This window comes from Trichosurus vulpecula, chromosome 3 (genome assembly GCF_011100635.1).
Source record: "Trichosurus vulpecula isolate mTriVul1 chromosome 3, mTriVul1.pri, whole genome shotgun sequence".
Taxonomy (NCBI): domain Eukaryota; kingdom Metazoa; phylum Chordata; class Mammalia; order Diprotodontia; family Phalangeridae; genus Trichosurus; species Trichosurus vulpecula.
The window spans coordinates 275,560,360-275,580,775 of record NC_050575.1 but is presented as its reverse complement, the minus strand read 5'-3'; the positions used below and the strand labels follow the sequence as shown (position 1 = coordinate 275,580,775).

Here is a 20,416-nt window from a genome sequence, read left to right as displayed (position 1 = left end):
TAATATCAGTTTCTTTTCTTTTTGCTCTGAATAAATATCAAACTTATTGGTATTTGGAATTCTTAAATGAATACAGTATTGATTTTTTTTTCCTGAGTTAGCCTCCTTATAGCCAAATAGGATTTCAAGTTCCCATCAGCACTACTATGCCTTTATTGTTCTCTGTTGTGGAAATGTAAAATTATAGGAAAGCAAGTTGTAATTTCCCCCCTTGCTATTTAGATGCCATTGGTGTAAATTAGAAACTATACCCTGACAAGAAAGAATTCTTTGTTTGTTAGCACTAAAACTGAATGCCTAGAGGTTTAAAATCATGATTAAAATGGGCTTAACTGACCAAGGGTAAACAGGATCCAGCTCTTAACCTACATTAACTAGACTAATTTTACAGTCTCCAGGTGGCCAAGGTTTATTAGGATCTTGACTTAAGGAAATTATCTTCCTTTTCTAGGAAAGCTTATTGTTTTGCTAATTGCCTGTTTGTTCTGTATTTCCTGTTCCTTGATTCTAAAATTCACTCATACATGGCAATACAGATAATAGGTTTTATTTATAGCTCAGCCCTACAGTTTGGAAATAAAATGCAGTATGTGGATGGTCAATTTTCTAGTACCCGTTGGCCCAACACTAGGCACAGAGTCTAGTAGATGCCCCAAACAAATATGGGATCATAGATGTAGAGCAAGAAGGGAGCTGAGAGCTCATCTGGCCCAATCCTTCATTTCACAGTTGAGGAAACTGAGGCCCAAGGACATTAAATGAGTTGTCCATCTCCACACCCACCCTTATCTATTTCTGTTGAAGGCACCACCATTCTTCAGTCTCCCAGGTTCATAACTGCAGCATTACTCTTGGCTCCTCATTCTCCCTCACTCACATATATAGTCAGTTGCCCTATCTTGCCATTTCCACCCGTACAACATCTCTCATCTGTCTCCACTTCTCATGCCACCACTACCTAAGTTAAGGGCCTTATCGCCTCTTGCCTGGACTATTGCAGTGGCCTCTTAATTGGTCTTCTAGACCCTCAAGTCTCTCCGCACTCCAATCCATCCTCTACACTGTAGCCAAAGTGATTTTCCTTAAAGATATACCCATGTCACTCTGCTCCTCAATCAGTTCCAGTTCCCTATTGCCTCCGTTTTGGCTTTTAAAACCATTCACATTTTGGTCCCCACATACCTTTTTGGCCTGATTATACATTAACTCTCCTTGCATCTTACAGTCCAGGTGAACTGCCTTTTCTCTGTTTCTTGCACATAAGTCTTCTCTTGTCTCCTTGCCTTTGAATTTGCTATACCTCCTGTACCTCTGACAATTTCCTCCTCATCTCTGCCTTGGAGAATCCGCTACTTCTTTCACCACTATCGACAGGAAACCTTTCCTAATTCCCCAAGCACTAGTACTCTCCCTCCCTAATTACTCGGGGTGGAGGGGGGCGGTTCCCTAAATATTTTCTGCATATATTTTTTCTATGTATTTATTCAAGATTCACTTATATATGTGTATGTTCCAATCCAGAAGAGAATCTCCTATTTAATGGAAGGACATTTACCAAACACTAGCATGAGACTTCAGCATGGTCTCTATAGATGCCTCTAGTCCAGGAGGTGTGTTGATGCACACAGCAGCCTTCTTAGGACCTCCAGCTACTTGTAAGTGAGCTTTTTTTTAATACCTTAGATGATTGTGAAGCTACGTCAGTTTCATTGCCATTTTGGGAAAAAACCTGGGGGCTTTAGCTAATGTCGTTCCTCCAGTCCACAGGGACAATTTCATCTTGTGTCTTTCTGTTATCCCCAGCGCCTGGTGCAGTGTCTGATGTATTTTAAGCACTTAATCAGTGCTTGTTGATCGATTGCCTAGGTTGACTGGCAGTAACTGTCAGAGGCAGGATTGGAATCCTGAACCAGCGCTCTCTCCACTATACCACTGTCTGTGAAAGGGAAGCAGAAACCAAGGGACATAAAAATAGGAAAAAAACAATTGGTGCATAGACACACTTACACACAAGAAATTCCACAAGTTCAACAGGAGCCGTAGTGATAAGGATTCGGTAGGTAGGTTTTAGAGAGCACACCGTACAGTCTTCCAAGACTCCTGTACTGGAGAGAATTTGATCTGACGTTGAGGCAAAACAGTTAACCTGCCTCTGATACAGCAGACAGTGGTTTCTTAGTGCCCAGTGCCACAGTTGCCCTGCTGGCCTTTTATCTGATCCTTGCAGCTGTGACCATCTCCACTAGCCACCGAATGGCTTGTCGTTTCTGTCCTGTCTCTCAGAATCTAGCCTTGACAGATGAGTACCAGTGCCTTATGAGCCCACAACTTGTCTTTCATTCCCCTTGCCCACTTTCAGCCTTAGCTCCCTATCTGCCCAACCCCCCCCCCCCCCACTTTCAACCTTAGTTCCCTGTCTGCCCAATCTAGTATTTACACAAGACAATTTAAACCAAATCCACTTGAGTCATCTATCTTTGTTCCTGTGGCTTGTTACGGCTATTCACAAGCCTGTATTTTCTTAGCCAGTTCATCTCAATAAGTGCACTGCTAGGGATTTATATTTTTCTATCTTTTCAAATACCTCCTCGACATTATTTATAGTCCCATTGAAGTCCTCCTCTGATGCTGCCCCATGGGGCAAAGGCTCTAAGTTCTGCTGGGGAAGGACCTGCTAGTCTGGAAGGTTCTGAGTTTACCAGGTATTCCTCCATGGTGACACATTTTTTTTTTGTCTGTCACAGCAGCCCTGGAGGACTCTACTAATCAAAAAGAGGTGGTAATTAGCTCTCATCAATGTTCCAGAGCAGTCACAGATTCTTGAAGTGGTAACAGAACTTAGTGCCTCCCAGTACTTTTCACATCTGTTATCTCATTTGTATTTTTGTAGCAACCCTATGATAAGATGCAGGTGATATTACACCCCTTTCTTAGATGATGAAGTAACAGTGGAGAGACTAGGAGCATGATGGCTATCTTTTAATGTTTGAAGCGCCCTTCTGTGGAAGAGGGATTAGATTTTTGCCGATGAGGAAACACGGATATGAAGTAACTTGTCCAAAGTCACATACAGATAATAAATATCTGAGACATGATTTGAACTCTGAACTCTTATCCTCTGTGCCATCCACTTCTCCTGTTTTTAACAGTTTAGTGTTCATTGAGATTTGGAAGACCCTTAAAGGAGTTTTAAGAAATGATAACTGTATTAGGATGGACAGTCTTTTTTTTTTAAACCAAGTACTTTTCTCATCATGAGTCAATGAAGTAAGTATTGCTGTGCCCATTTACAAATGAGGAAATTACATGTTATCTAGATTCTAAAGTGATTTAGAGCTGGAAGGGGCCTTCGAGATCATCTAGTCCAATTTCCTCACTTTACAGGTGAGAAAACTTAGGCCTAGAGAAGTTTGGATGACGGTTATACACTCTGGTCTCCAAATATATCCCTTTCCCCCTTACTCCATTCTGTGTTTCTACTTGTCAGTAATCATATAGCCAGGAAATACTGGAGCCAGCATTTGAATGTAGTCTTCTGATCCATAGCCTTCTTTTCTTACTACCTGTGTTCTTTTAATTGATTTGTTTTTGAGTGGGCATCTGTTCAACACAATTTTTTGGTGGTGAATTAACATTGAAGTACATATTAAAGGACCCAGTTTGCCCAACCGACATTTGTAGCAGTCTCCTTGGTTCTGCTAAAAATACTGCGGGCATTTTCATCTTTGCTTTTTTAGGATTAAGCTATTGTTAATAATGTCAATGGGGAAGTACTTTTAGGAGCTGATAAAATTCTAAGTGATTAGCTTATGTTCATTGTTACCCTTAAATAAGTGGACACTTTTGGATAACTTGGCTTCAGCAGATGACAGCCCCTCAGACTGCTGAGAAACACACCACTTGGAGAATTAGGCTGGACATCAGTTACTGTTGTGGTTTTCTCAACAGTAATTCTAATGAGGGGGCTCACTTCAGCCAGTTCTGATGGAGTGCTTGTGCTTGGACCCCAGTTCCAAGATCATATTTCTCCCTTGCTTCAAAACACTATCCCTGATAGTTTTCTCACCAGCCCAATATGCCTAGCAATAACTCATGAGTGGGCCCCAGTAAGACAAACTACCTTTCCCCACAATTATTCATGAGCGGGCCTCAGTAAAACAAACTGTTTCCTCATCACAAGAACAAGATGACCTGAAGAATTCTCTTGTAAAAACAGGACTATTTTGAAACTACAGAATTATCCTGTATTGATTCCCAAAGTTATATTCAATCCAGAGGTCAAGCTATAGTCATCAGCTCTCAAGTATCATGCTACGGACATAACAGATCAAAAATACACCCCTGAGAAACCTCTTCCCCTGGTTTCCAGTAGTGAATGATGCCAATGACCAAGGTTGTAAGTTACCACCTAATTAGCATATCTGCCAAATAATCTGCTACTTTTCCTATATAAGCTTTAGCATCATTCCTGTTAGGTTGCAGGTTCCTTAAGAGCTCTTGCCTGCTATACCAGCATAACAATAAACCTTTGCCAGCTTGACTTGAAGAATGCCTGAGTCCGTGAATTCATTCTGGACAACCCTTTCCTATACTTCGGTCCTTGAGGGGTCCCTGAAGCCCCCCTCAAACTTCATCATTTCTATTGCATTGGCAAAATTTCATTTAGAGGGCTCAGTAGTTTGGGGGAGAGGAGAATGGTTTGGTTTTTGTTTTAGCTCTTATCGTGCATGAGCCATCACCAGCGTACTTCTCTTGATTATGTGTTGATATCACTTAGCCAGCCAGACTCCTTTAGCTTTAGAAATGAGTATTTACTAGGGTGATGAAGTAAGAACAGTTGCTGCAGCAACATCCCCTCAAACAAAGGCATGCCCTCCCACAAATGCACACAGAATCTAGCAGAAAGTCTAATAAGATGGAATTCATAGTTCTTGGTTTCTGGAAGTTCTTTTCTCCCTCCCTGGAGTTCCTGTGCAGTTCCCCTTAAGCAAGGTTTCTGCTAGGCTTAGAGTCCTGATGCCTTTCCTCAGTTGTGTCTATCTTGTCCCCAGTTCCTAACATACATACTACCATCAGCTGTTCTGGGGACACTTTTAGGGTGCCTGTGGAAATTATGAAATCTCCCAAACCTTTCAGAGTTCACAAGGTCATCCTCTGGTCCAGAGGAAGGGGCTGAAGGATATAGAATTTCTTTTCCTTCTCCTGATCTCCCAAGTGATCCCTTCTTTAGAGTTTAGCTGTATTGTTCTCTAGGCTGCTACCCAGCATTCGAATGATGAGTTCCAAATGGCTTACTCCTTTACTCAAGTTTCAAATGGTGTGACTGAGTCTCTTCAATGATATCAATACGTGTCCTTTAGAATTTCTTTGCATTTCATCCTTTGACTTTGACTCTTTTCAAATTAATGTTTAATAAAAAACTTGATGGTTTAAGTCTTTTAAAGAACAGATTGATTCATTAGAGGTGTTCTCACCTGATAAAAGTATTAAAGTATAACATCTTGGTGTTTTTGTAAACTGAGTATCCTTTTTTTACTTTATTTTATTTTGGGGGGGGAGGCAACGCAATTGGGGTTAAGTGACTTGCCCAAGGTCACACAACTAGTAAGTGTCGAGTGTCTTGAGGCCAAATTTGAACTCAGGTCCCCCTGATTCCAGGGCTGGTGCTCTATTCACTGTGCCACCTAGCTGCCTGTTGTTTGTTATTTTTAAGGGGGAAGTGAGGTCACTGAATGGACCCTCCCTCAACTTTATGCAAGCATTTGCAAATGATTGTGAAGAGGAATATGTCTTAGGAAATTAAGCTTTTTTATTTACAAAAAAAAAATACTAATTAGAGGGGATTGTGGCCAAGTAGAAATACCAATTTGTAGCCAACGAGATAAGGGTTCAGATTCTGCTCCCGATAGCACTTATATGTTTCTGGCCCTAAGGTAACTTCTTAGGATTTAATTACTAAGTGGTGAAGGGAGTTCCCCTTAAACTGAAATTATAGATTATTAATATACTAATTATGAGAGTCCATTTAATTAGGCACTCTTGTGATTAGCCTAGAACTAGTTAGTTATAATTTTTCGCAAAAGGCATTTAATTAAAAATATGCGACTGAGCCTCTACGCATTAATACTTGTCTTTTGCTTCTATTCTTTTAAATTAGTAAAAGTTGTACAGGGTTGTAAATGTATTAAGAATGTTTTGTCTGAATTGAAGAATGTGTTGATAAATGTGTTGATACTGCCCATTTTTGCTCTCTGGCATGGAGACTGGTGATACTACACTCAGGTTTGTATTTTTGTTGTGCCGTGCTCATCATTTTACAAAGAGTTTCACAGGAGTTCACCTGGCCTTCTGAGACTGAATAAATGAAAAAATGTGAACATGAAGAGAAGTAGCAAAGAGGAAAGGAAGCCAACATCGTGATTTTACTATGAGTTATAAGCAGTTTTAAATTTGTCGTGCTGGGTATTGGGTAAAATTGGATTTTAAAATTAGAGCAACAGGGTTTGGGTCCCAGCTCTGCCTCTTAATACCTATAATAACCTCGGCTTACCTTCTCCAACCTCAGTTTCTTCTTCTGTAAAATGAGATTACTGTTTATGATGATAATGACCTCGCTGGGTTATTGGGAGGGAAGTGGTGTATGAAGTTAAGCTGCTACTATTATATTAACAATAATGTTGGTAACAGCAATAGTGTAGTAGATAGACAGCAGGCCTGCAAGCCAGGAAGACCTGGGTTCAAGTTCTGTCTCAGATACATGCTTTGTGACCCTGGGTAAGGCACTTAATCTCTCAGTACCTCAGGCAACTTTGTAAGACTATATATTACCTAGAAGGTGCTGACTTGAATTAATTGGTAGAGGATTTCCTTTTTTGAGAATTCTCTGTATCACCGATTTTCAAACTTTCTGCTGTCAGGATCCCTTTACATTCTCAAAAATTATTGAAGATTCCAAAGAACTTTTATGTGAGTGTTATATCTATTGGTATTTTACTGTATTAGAAATGAAAATGGACACATTTTGTAAAGTATTAATTTATTTAAAATAACAATCATAAATCCATTGCATGTTAACATAAATAAAATTTTGTTTATGAAAAATAGCCATACCTTCCCAAACAAAATAAATTAGTGAGAAGAGTTGGCATTATTTTGCATATTTTTGCAAATCTCTTTACTATCTGGCTTAATCAAAGATAGCTGGATTCTCATCTGGGTCTGTATTCAGTCTGTTATTATAGGGTTTTGTAGTTGGAAAAAGGAGCACTATTTGAATATGCAAATAATATTTTATTATAATGGAAATAATTTTGACCTTGTGGACTCCCTGAAAGGGTTTTTTGTAGACTCCCACTTTGAGAACTCCTGAGCTCTATCAAGAAATCACAGGTCCAGCCCCAGCTCTCTTTACAGAGTACACTGTTGAGTGTCCTTGTGGCACCCCCTTTAAAATCCTCTTTGATATAAAAGGTTAGAAAGAGTAGAAATTTGTGAAAATAAAATTTGCCTGCATGGACTGGTGTTGGTATGCCCCCATTTCAGTAAATAGTTTGTTTGTCATGGTCCTTCAGAGCAGGGACTGTCTTGTCTTTTTGCCTTTCTTTGTATCTCAGTGCTTAGCACGTTGCCTAGCACATAGTAGGTGCTTAATAAATGTTTATTGGCTGGCTTTCAGAGGTACTATCCTCTAGGAGTACAGAGTGACAAAAACATGGAGAACTTGGGACTTTACCCAAAGGTTCTCCAGAAAAGGATAGCAGATACAAAACTAATCAATAGCAGTAGGGTCCAGATCTGTTCTCTTAGTCCAGACTGAATTCTGATGCCCATATACTTTGGAAATCAGCCATTAAATTTTTCGCTGGCAGGTAACCACAGTAAGATGAAATGTTGCAATGGATGCTGGATGGCAGTTAATTTTGCCAACGTGGGAGATGGTTCTAGGTAAACTTGGATTTGAACAGTCACTAGAGATCTCTCTTGTTTCTTTCCTCATGGAGAAGCGCTCTTTACAGTATATTTTCCATGCTGGGGTACAGGGTCAAAGCTTCATGCTGCATTTCTGCTGAAGGTGCACTTCCAATTCCCCTTTATTTCCCAGGTTCATTTTGTCTCCCAGCCCCACATGGCTCTCTCTGACCTCTGGTCATGTGGTTGGGTCACGAGGCAGCTTTAGCTGTGGGGAAAAGCTGTGTTAGTTTTAGATGAGAATTATAAATGCAAGTGTAAAACAAGCAGGAATTGCTTTCTGGGGAAACAAAAGATGCTGATTTTTATCTAGATATTTGAAAGAGGGAAGACAAGGGGAGGGGGAATTATTTCCTGAATAAAATTGCTTTTCTCCCCCCAGCATGCTCCCCAAATCATCCATATCTTTTGTTGTTTCTTTCTCAAGTAGTTAAAGCAGAAGAACATGTATTTGGTGGTTACTTAGGAAGGTTTAATTTCTTGCACAGGAAGCTAGAGTATATGTGGTGATGGTTTTTAAAAAAAAATCTATTTTTGATCCCTGATAAGTGGTCTTCACCCAAGTAATTATGTTGGTTTGCCTTCTCCAGCTCTATTTCCCCTCGTGCAAAACTAAGCTGCATTGACAAGGTAATAATCAGCGTCATTGTTTTAAATTTTCTAAAGCTGTTCTAGTCCTGCAACTGGAATTTAGTTCAACTGTACATTATTTCGTCCTATGCGCTCTCTGTAAACCAAAGCTTTAGCCTTTTTTTTTTTTAAGTACAGTATGTACATTCCAGAGGCTCCAAATTTAGTGTGACTGGAACATTGACCTTTGGGCCAACATGACTCCTAAGTTGCTTGGTTTGTTTTGTACAGCCCTTGGTTGCCTGCCGACGAGAGCCAGGGCTCACTCCTTTAATCTCTGACTCTTCCATTGATTGACATAAGAAGAGGACAGAGGATAGATACAGAGTGCCTGTTATGCACTTGGGCAGGCCCAAGCTGACCCACGTTGATTTTAGGCTTTATTGTTCAGCCTTTTAACAGAAGAAGAGAGACGGCCTGAGCGCTAATTCTGGACAGTGTGTTTTGTTTTGTTATTTTTTTTTTTGTTCAGGGAGATGTCATGTGCAGTACATGATAATCCTTCATCCTGATTGAGGAGCAGAGGGACTGATGGATAATTCAGAAGTTATTTTTGTTGGGCTTTAGAATGTGTTCAGACGCTCACTGTTTATTTTTATTTTGTTGTGGATTTGGGTTTTTTTTTTTTTTTTGAGAATGTCTCCCCATCTCACTGGAAGTTCCTCACACCTCATCAGTCAGCTCAGTTTCACTACTGATTGGCATAGGAGCCTTTGACCTGTTCCATTTCCAAACTGGACCCCCTTCTTAGGCAGCCTAGTGGTTCCGTTTACTCTCAGGCTCACTATATTGATGCCAGACTTAGTGAGGATACCAAAGGACTTAGCACGCTATAGCTCAGAACTCCTGACCTCAATCAATCCACCAGCCTCAGCATCCCTAGTAGTAGGAATTTCAGGCCTGCTCCACTTCCATTCTCTGCCTTCATACCTTCTTTGTAATTTAATCAAGTAAGTCTTTTTTGGCCCAGTCAGAAGACTGATATTCAACTAAAGCTGTAGAAGAAGCCACACAAATAGTCCTCCAAAGAAAATTCCATTTACATAAAATCAAGAGTGGTCTGTGCTAAAGAAAACCAAATAAAGGGCCCTTTGTCATTTTTGTGTCTCTTAAGGGTGCCCAGAAAGGAAGGATTCAATGGATCACTTGTATTGAAGAGGGCAGAGATACATATTTTTCAGGCTTCCATAGGTTATCCAAAAAAATTCATTATTTGTTCATTTTAATAAAGTTCAAGGTACTTTACCAAGATCTAAGAGGGCTACTTTCGTAAATGGATCCACTCACCCCTACTAAGCATTGAACACACGTTACCCTTAGCATATGTTGGCTCAGCTGGACAATGGACTTCTCATCTTAGCTTTGTCCAGATCCAGTGGACATGCTATGAAAATACTCATGCCCTAAAAAGCCAATCTTGTAATAAAGACAGTGGTTTCTAACCTTTTTGAGAATGAGAACCCTTTTTTCATGTTAAATATTATGGACTCCCCTCTCTCATATGATAGGAATTATACTTTTAATATATGTAGATTGCACAGTATATGGTGACAAAAAGTTATTATGAATTTAGTAACACCTATAAATGAACTTGTGTTTTATTAGTGATAACAATGTCTATATGCCTTCCAAAAGAAGTTTTTCACCCTGCATAGTTTGTCAGAGCTTAATAAACATGTAAATGACAATGTTTAGTGTGCCAAGCCAATCCAGCAAGCACTGGCTACCTACTGTGTGCATGGCACTGCCAAGTCAAAATGAGAAAAAGTTTTTTTCCTTAAAGAACTTATATTCTGTTGGGGGAGGGAAGAGGTAAAGGTTCTTCTTTAAAATAAATCTGTTCTCCAGGGGCCTATAGGTTGGGAATTACTGGTCTAAAGTGTTAATGTGAGGGGGTAGTGCCCAGAATAATAGAAAATATATTTTTCGTTGGAACTAAAAAGAACTGATAGTGCTCAAGAAGGCGCTTTTTCTTGTTCCCAACCTTTATATGAAGTACAGACACATGCATACTAATGAATTGAGGGTAAGGAAGAAAAATCCTGAGTATTTTTTGGGGTGAAAGGAAAGGAGGGATGGTTAGGAACCAGGCCTCTTTAGTTCTAAACCTTACAGAACTCACTCTCTTAATTCATTTAAACCTTTAAAATAAGAGTGTTGGTTATATACTTTAGCTTTCCCAAACCCTGTTTTTTAACTAAAAAGATAAGAGGGCAACGTTAAAGTAGCATTTCTGAGCCTTTTGGAACCTGTACTTTGGAGCTAGTGAGGGAGTGTGAGCAGTGGAATGATCAGTAGCTCGAAATGGAGGACCTGGGGTCAGGTCTCCCCTCTGATACCACCTCTGTGGCCTTGGGCAAGGGCCCTTCACTTCCCTTTGCCTCAGTCTCTTCATTTCTAAAATGTGAGTGTAGGATAAGATGGCTTCTAAGGTTCTTTCCAGCTTTTGGTCTGTTAGCCTGTGTGTAGGTCCATGCCCCTGTTAGCGTTGAGATTTGATAGTGAAGCTTAAATCATTAGGATAGGAAGTGAACAGCTTTGCTGATTCAGGTCTTAGCTTTTACCTCCCCCTTTCCCCCTTTTCCAAGCTTTCTCTCATAAAGTAGATATTTCAGGCTGGAAGAAGCTGCTGGCCCAGTTCGTTTTCCTAGTTCACTTTCTTTAAGAGGGCTCTGACTTTCCTAGGTTACTAGGTATAATCTTGTTTGTTAATGAAAAAGTTCTGTTGAAGTCACTGGAAACTTCACTGGGCATGAAAAAACCAAAGATTAGATGGGAGGATAGCAGTGATCTTCAAAGGACAGGTCAAAACCATCAGTCCCAGATCAGAATCTCCTCACCAAACGCATCCTCTCACATTGGGAACCAAAAAAAGACACAATAATTTGGAGTCTATATTTAACTCTTGCACTTCTGTTAGGCAGTAGGATTCATATATTTAGGATTGTAAGGGAACTCCCTTGTTGGATGGCTCGACTCCCTTATTATACCAATATTATGAATGTAGCCAAGCAAGGTTAAATGACTTGTCCGGGGTCACCCGGGTAATGAGTAGTAAAATGGGATTTGAAGCCAGATTCTGATTCCTGTTTGAAATCCAAATTGAATTTGGCTTAGAAGTAGAGAAGTTTCATTAGGGTGGGGTGTGTAAATAAGCCAGTGGCTTGAGTCCAGGTCATTGGACCCTGGTGCATGTTTTTTCCTAACCACATGTCTGAAGTGGCACTTGTACAAGATTTGGGATTAAGTAAAAAGCAAGTGGAGATGTCAAGGCCCTGAATTTGGCTCTGCTCTGTAACTTGCTGTCAGGAACCTGTGGAAACAGCTAAGTTTTGGCTTAGCCTGACTTATTTTTCTTAATACAACTCAGGTCTGTTCTCATAATCCTCCTTCCATTAAGGAACAGCTGTCAGCATGCACTCCAAGAAGCAATTCCTGCAACATTTCAAATTTTATTCCTGTGGGGTGAACCTAGCGTCAACCAGAGGAAAATATTACGGTTATCTGGACCCATGCACACACTGTTGGTTTGGTTGATTTGTTGAGGAAAGATGATCAATAAATGAATAAGGAGGGAGGGTGTGGTAGAGCTTTTTGATTTATTTGATTGTTGAGTACTTCTTTCTCATCTAGCCCTTTGGGAACTCCTTAATTCCAGCAGTGTTAAGAACATTCTCTATGGGATACCGCAGTTAACAGTAAGATGAAAAGATGGCCAGAATGATTTTTGCTGATGATTATAACTCTTGAGTGCAGTCTAGAAAGTGGTTTTGAATCGAATGGAATTAAAAATATTTGAGGTACCCTGTGTATTCCCACAGAATCAACCACCCTGCGGCTGCTTCGACCCACTGAGCATTCTTCCCCAGGCAGGTATTTGCCCATGAAAGCTGCCCAGGGAGTGGTTTTGAAACTTTACTTTGTTCCGGCTAGGCCTTGATTTGAGGTGGGGGTGGAAATGCTTGGGAGGGGTAGTTCCAGGAAATTGCTGAAGGATTCCTTAGGTTAATACTTCTTTATCTAATCTAGTATATGCTTTAAATACTGGTTCTATAGATAGGATGGTTAAGCACCACTGTGGCATAGTTTTAATTCCTTTAGTGGGAGCAGAATAAAGGGCAAGTTTGTTTTAACTACCTGTGGACCTTGCTTCTTCCTTTCTAAGCCTTTCTTAAGGTTAACAGTAAGTTCAAAGTTTGGCCTGCATTCCATAATTTGAAATTCTGTTTCCTTGAAGGAAACTGGTTAATTCTCTTCTCCTCCTAGTGCAAGTCTGAATGTAGCAAAGGTCTTTGACAAAATCTGCAACATGTTAAAAAAATGAAGTGGATAAACATTGAGTAGGCTATAAATGAGAACTCAAATTTGTACAAGAACGTTGCAACACGACTTCCTCACAATACAGCTTTTGGGTGAACAGTGCAGCAGGGTTTAGCTCCATTTTATAGATTACTAAATTGAGGCTCAGGGAGGCTTCTACCTGTTCAAAAGGCTAAGTGTTGGAGGTAGAATTTGAACCCAGGTCTTGTGGCTACAAGTCCAGTACTCTTCATAAAATTCTGTTTCACCACTTTGATGTTGCCTTATACAATGCCTTTCAAGTCTAAACCTACCTCATGGCTATGGATATCTCCTAAAACAGCTAATTAGAGATTAGAGTTTAGAGGTGGTGGTGGGATCCTAAATAGGATGTGTTTGGCTTTTGAGGAAGGGGAAGGGAATGTTGGGGGGCTTTCTGCTTTTTCAGGAACCCTCCTCTGAGAGCTAAGATAATCCTGTGCCTGCGCTCAAGCAGAGGGCCACATGTCTATTATCGCCCTTAGCCTTCTTGCTCTCTCCTATTCCCTTCATACACCATTATTTGTAACTCAGCAAGCAAAGGACAGGAGGAAGCTTCAGGCTCCATTTTGACTCTTGTGGAGACTTAGTTCTCTTGTGGGTTTTACCCCTAAAAGTGGCTTTATTTTGGGGGGGAAAGTCTTTAAAATACTACTGCCAATTTTGGGAACTCTCAGCTCAGTGACGGTAAAGAGGTCAGACAGCTGGCCAGAAAGAGATCACAGGAAACCCTTTACTGACACTGCGTGTGGGACTGGAAGTGTGGCAACTATATTACCCGTACAGAAGTTCTGGGTCACAGTTTGAAGGCAGAGAGGAGCTCTAGCACTTGTGGCTACAGAGAAATATCGGACCTTCCTGGGTAAAGACCAGAGGGCAGCCTTGACCACACCTCTACCCGGACAACACCACCTTGGAAGCACTGAAAACTTTCAGACCCCCAGAAGTATCTCCAAAAACAGTAGCACAACAAAGCCTGAAGCTTGGGATAATCCCACTCCCCAGGTGAGCAGAGTTTAGTATAAAGTTCAAAGTCAAGATATAGGTTGGACAAATAAGCAAACAACCAAAAAATAATTTGATCATAACAGGCTACTGTGGTGTCAAAGAAGACCAAGATACAAACTCAGAAGGAAGACAACATGAAAACAATTACAGCCAAAGCCTCAAAGAAAAATGCTAATTTGACATGAGTCCACTAAGAATTCCTGGAAGAGTTAAAAAAAAAAAAGATAAGAATGGTTGAGGAAAAATTGGGAAAAGAAATAAAAATGATGCAAGAAAATTATGAAAAGAGAATTGACAGCTTGGTAAAAGAAGCACAAAAAAAAAAGACCGAGGAAAATAACACCATTAAAAAAAACCAGGAAACACAAAAATTCCCTGAAGAAAAGAACTTAAAAAGCAGAATTGGCCAAATGGAAAAAGAAGTATAAAAGCTCACTGAAAATAATTCCTTAAAAATTAGAATTGGGCAAGTGGAAGCTAATGACTCCATGAAACATAAAAAATAAAACAGTAAAAAAAAAACGAAAACATAGAAGAAAATGTGAAATGACCTGGAAAATAGCTCAAGGAAAGATAATTTAAGAATTTTTAGACCACTTGAAAGCCATGATAAAATGGGGGGTGGGGACCTTAGACATCCTATTTCAATAAATAATCAAAGAAAACTGAAAACATAATCAAAAAACCTCTTAGACCCAGAGGATAAAATAGAAATTGAAAGATTCTACCGGGGCAGCTGGCCCTGGAGTCAGGAGGACCTGAGTTCAAATGTGACCTCACACACCAGCTGTGTAACCCTGGGCGAGTCACTTAACCCCAGTTTTCTCAGAAAAAAAAAAGGGAATCCATTGATCACCTCCTGGTAAAGAGAACCAAATGAAACCTCCCAGGAATATTATAGCAAAATTCCAGAGCTCCCAGGTAAAAGAGAAAATACTTCAAGCAGCCAGAAAGAAACTACTCAAATATTGTGGAACCCTAAAGAGGATCACACGAGATTTAGCAGCTTCCATGTGAAATGACTGGAGGGGTGGGTGGGTGGGTGTGATGGGAGGCAGGGGGAGTGAATTGGGGTGATGTTGGACCAAGTGATCGCTAAGGTCCTTTCCAGCTCTCTTTGTAGTTGTTTTGTGATACTTTGGCAGACCCCATAGTTCAGTTGTACTTGGTTGTGATACATATCTATCACTGCCTTTGGGCATGTGTGATTTGAGACATAGGGTGACTTGTGGTTTGGATATGACAGTAGGGTTCCTGAAAGCTATTACAGAAGAGTCTGGAAAAGTCTTTGAGAATAGTCTAATTGTGGCTTTGTATCTTCTATCCTTTGTCTAAGGATGAACCCAGCTAAGTTAGGAGAAATTCCTCACCTGACTCATTGAAGTATAATGAATTTTTAGCCATCTGCCAAGGTGTAGAGGAGGCTGCATTCTGCATCAGTAGAGGGATTACTCACTACTCTCAAATAACAGATCCTTGAGTTATTGAAATGTTAAGTTTTGTCTTTTTTCCCCCCTGTGTACCTAAACATCTTAAGTCTTCTGGAATGTACTAACTTTTCAGGTTAATGGCAGAACCTCCAACTCTGTGATGGCACTGAATTGTGGCAGGCACCATGTATAAGAGATGGTCACAAAGGTGAATCAGAGTTGTTGGTGGTTGGACTGGTGTTTCCAGTTTTTGATGTTCCTGAGATTCTTATTAGCTTTATAAGTAGCACCTGCTTCTTTCATCCTTACTGCTATTCCAAGCCCCCCAATTTCTGTGATTAGCTTGCCACTCGGCTTTTAGGGAAAAAAAATTAATATTTTTGTCCTAGGGGTAATTTTTCCTTTCCTTTCTCATTATTCCTAATCAGGGTATTAAAAATTGCTTGTTTCTGTTAAACATGAAAACAGAAAGTTGAATTTTTTGTCTTTTTTGCGTTCGAATCTGACAATATTAGTTACTGTCAATGGGGAAAAAAACCTGGTTAGGATGCAGATGATCACACTTCCAAAACCAGCATCCTTTCCTCCTGCATCCAGGGAGCATACTTCTTTGGATCCCTTGTAGAAGAAAGGAGAAAAACAGATCTCATCTGGAGACTCTTACAACTTCTAGAAAAGGAATGTATTTGTAGCAAGAAGGATAGTCAGGAAAATCTCAGGGAGCTTTCTGAGTGGTGCATGTTCTCTGAGGTTGTAAGAGTCCCCATTTTTGCCGTAAAGAACGCTGTGATTGTGTATACAGGGGATAGAAAGGACACGAAAGGTCAAGGCCCAGTTCAGGACTGACCTTCCCTGCCTACTCTAGCCCACAGTAATCTCTCCTTCCTGTAAATTCCACCCACCCTCTGTGCCATTCATTAGGCTCATGGCTCAGATATTTTCCTGTATAAATTTTTTAAAAATTGTAAATATCTTTTACAATTGTAAAAATCTTTTAACCAGATTATAAATTCCTTGAGGACAAGTAATGCAGTAGATGTTAATGTTTCCTATCATTTTTAAAATTGTGTGTAGATGACTGCTATGTAAATGTAGCTAAACCAGTCTTATTATCAATAAAATTAAATTAATCTAGCACATTTAAGGATAGACGGAGAAAGAGAAGCCAGATGGGTAGGAATAAAAACAAGAGAGTAAAGTGTCACAAAAACTCAAGAGAGGAGAGAACATCCAAGAGGAGAAGGTAGTCAACAGATCATTGAAATATTTCTGCACAACAGGTCACTTGCCAAGGTCTTGCATCAGGCTAAGTTTATTAGAATGCCTGAAGGTTTCAAAGGTCGAAAAACGAGAAAGTTTAGGAGTAAGTTGTTATATAACATCTTTCCAAAATTCAATAGCCACTTGTGAATGGCTAAATTTGAGAATCAGTTGATAAAAATATGTTGCTAGAAAGTTGTTTCCTGTTTTGAAGCCATGTATTTGGGCTCTACTTCATGTCATTTGGGAGAATGGAAACAGTAGAATTCTTTATTTAGCTATTCACTGAAGTATGAGGGAGCTCTTCTGCCCCATTCTCTTCCCTCTCAGAAAAAGATTGTTTTATGGACTTGTTTCATGGATAAGCCAAAAGATTTATTAGAATAACTGATACCTGAATACATAAAGGATCTTTGAGTATATCAGGATATGGAAGTTCGAGTATAGAGACTCCTTCCACCAGTACCTCTGTAGGAGCCAGTTCCGTCTGTCATGGTGGAAAGACTTGAGTGTGGTGGTGTTGGCAGAAGATTGGGCCTGCTTTCCAAGTGTTAGTGAAGGGAGGCTTAGAACCAGTAGCAAATTTATGATACATTCTTGAATTCTTTGGCCATGGCAACGAGTGAAATCACAATTATATACTTGAAATCATCTTCACCTCTAGCTGAAATTTGAGTATCCATTCCCTAGTGGTTCTAACCTTCTCTCCTGAGTCCTAGGAACTTCATGGCCTAGTAGAGAGAGTTGGAGTCTGGAAGTTGTAAGTTCAAATATAGTCTGTTATAACTTACTAGGTGGATGACCATGGGCAAAAAGTTACATTTCTTTTTCCTAATGTGCAAAATGGACATTATAATATCTGTAATATTTATCTCATAAGGTTGTTGTGAGGCCAGATGAGTGTACAAGTGCCTTGTACACTCCCAAGTACTATAGAAGTAAGAGTTATTATTCCTAACTAGAGACAGTGTGTGGAATATTTGGGGATAGCAAATTGAAATGAAAGGCACAGTTCTCTGGTGAGACATCTGCAAACTTCATTATGTAGGCTTCTTTTAATGAATTACACATTTAGTTAGTGCTGTGTGTGCTTGAATAGAAGATTTCTCCACTTTTCCAGGAGTAGTCCTCATGGAGGACAATCTGATTAAATGTCTGGGGGAGAGTAGAGAGTATAGGATGCAACAATCAGTCATCTTTCTGGAGTCGTGTTAGCATCCAGTTTTGAGGGAAAATTTAGTGTTTGAAAGGAGAGAATCTTCCCTTTTTTATGGGACTAAGGAGGTGGGGAAGGATGGAAGAGGGGGTGGGAAAGGCTGATCATCTGAGGTATTAAATTGTGAAGTTTATTTCAAAGCATAAGTGCATGTAATGAATCTCGCATGTTGGATCTTTAAAAAAAAATCTAGCTGAAGATCCATTGATAAACTATGTCCCTCACCACTTCCCCTTGGCCCATACTTCCTGAGCACCTATTTACAACCCAGAGAGCATTGCTGCCAAGTGTGGAGAGAAAGGTGGTTTCAAAGAGCCCACCATGCCTTAGACCATTAACACGGTGCTTGGTTATTTAACTTCTTTATGGTTCTACAGGACCGACATGTCAATTGAAGATGCTTATAAGAACATGAATTTCACCCACCTCCCCCATTCCACTTATTAAAGTATCACAGTGAATGTTCCGACTTGCAATGAAAGTAATGGGGTTAAAAAGTGGAAATACTGTGACAAGTAGAGAATTGAGTGTCACTAAGGAAATCTTTCTCCCTTTACGCCCCACTCCAACTTTCTTTTTTGTTTGGGCTAAGGTGGGCTTGGCAGTCTAGCAATATACCAGCTATTTATAAAATTCCTTTGTTTACTTCGATCATTCAACTGCTGTACAGATCTGAAGTATGTCAAGAGAAAATTGCCAGTGAGTCCTTTAACTGGGTCCTCTCTCATGAGTCAGGACGCCTTAGTGCAGCTTGTGCTAATTCTTGAGCTGAATGGAGGACTTTTGGAGCTCATGAGTCTTGGGAAAGAGCATTTGAGGAAATGATCAAAAATCCGTAACAAACAAACAAACCAAGAATACCTGTAGGTGGTTTTTTTGGTTTTTTTTTTTTAGAGATGACAACTGGTTATTGGGAGGATGTGGGTTAAGGAGAATAGGTGCTGCTGGATTGGGGGGGTGGTGTCAGAGTGCCTGGGCTCCAATCCTGGCTTTGCCTCTTATGACTTGTGTGACCTTGGGCAATTCACTTAATGTCTTTGTAGCTCAGTGTCCTCATTTAGGACTAGATGGCCTCCGAGGCCCCTTTTAGCTCCAAATTTATGATCCTTTGAGACATTTGATAATTTCTTTGAAGACTGTTTTTAATGAACTATTGATTAAGGCAAAAGATACTGGGGCAGTTTGCCATTTCCTTCTCCAGCTCTTTATATAGATGAGGAAACTGAGGCAAACAAGGTTAAGTGACTTGCCCAGGGTCTTACAGCCAGTAAGTTACTGAGGCTGGATTTGAACTCAGGAAGATGAATTTTTGTGACTCCAGGCTCAGCACTCTATCCATTGTGCCACCTAGCTGCCCATACTGGGACCTAAAGAGGGTAAATAACTTGTTCAAAATCACACTGGAAGTAGATGGCAGAGCTGGATTTAAACTTGTTGCTTTTGACTCAATGCTCTTAACACTATAGTGTTTGTTTAGTCTGTTTTAGAGAGAGACTGTGGGGGTGGGGGGGAACAATGAGCAATCATTTTATGGGAGTTAATGTTAAGGCAATGCAAAGGAGGATGGGGCCTGCTTGAGGGTTAAAAGAAATTAGGATACATGCAGCATCAAAGAAACTGCTGGAGTTTATGCCCTATTTTTGTTATCCTTGGTATGTTGTCCTGGGACTCCGTCCACTTAGCAAGTCAGGGGAAGAGTCAGAATGGATTGTTCTCAGTGGCGTATGGGGGAGGGAAGAGCTTTGGGAAAGTCAATAAGCTGCTGAAAAACTTGACCACGTGAAAGCAACTACTGCTCTTTGCAAGAAAAAAAGTGGTTCATCTTGTAGTAGAAGCCAAGGGATTGTCATTAAATGCAGTGATAAAGGACAATGTTCTCTCTCTTCTCTCTCTCTCTCTCTCTCTCTCTCTCGGTGACTGAGAGGTCAGTTTCCTCTCTTTACTTTTCTCACTTCTTTTTTCGAATTGCTCTTAAAAGAGAAGAAACTTTACCGTTATTAGCTAGTTTTTTGGCATTTTGAATCATCCTAAAGTGGATTATTAGCTTTTGCTTTCCTGCTTCGTTCATAGGAAATTGTGGGGGAGTTCATTTTCTCTTCTGGTAACTAGAATATAAGCTCTAACAGGGCTTGCAGCAATTTTGTCTTAACTAAATCTTCTCTAGTCTAGCACATAGTGTTCTAGACTCGGGTGCTTAGTAAGTGTTTTGTGCTAGATTGGTTCTGATTAGAAACTTCCCCCAAGTGCTTGATTTGGTGTATGTGTATGTGAATAGTAATAATAGCTGACATTGAGATCTGTTATGTATTATTGAACATGATCCTCAATAAATGCTTCTCCTCTCCTTCTAGCTCCAACAGATTCCGATGGCCCCCTCTATCTGCCCTACAAGACTCTGGTATCCACCCTCAGAAGTACAGTTTTCAATGAAGGGGAAGCCCATTGTCTCATTGAAATCTTATCAGAGAAAGCTGGAATTGTTCAGGATACCTGGCATAAGGTAGGGAGTGTTTTGACACTCAATGGAAATTTTAATGGTGAGTGAGTGAGTGAGAGTGAGAGAGAG

General features: G+C 40.1%; 1 protein-coding gene across 1 annotated transcript in view; it reads left to right on the top strand.

Annotated features, from left to right (window-relative positions):
- RRBP1 (ribosome binding protein 1) overlaps positions 1 to 20,416 on the top strand; it is a 121,686-nt gene that overhangs the window by 45,242 nt on the left and 56,028 nt on the right. The window contains exon 3 of the mRNA XM_036748995.1: positions 20,202 to 20,350. Coding sequence (XP_036604890.1) covers positions 20,202 to 20,350 — 149 coding nt within the window. The remainder of the gene's footprint in view (positions 1 to 20,201; positions 20,351 to 20,416) is intronic.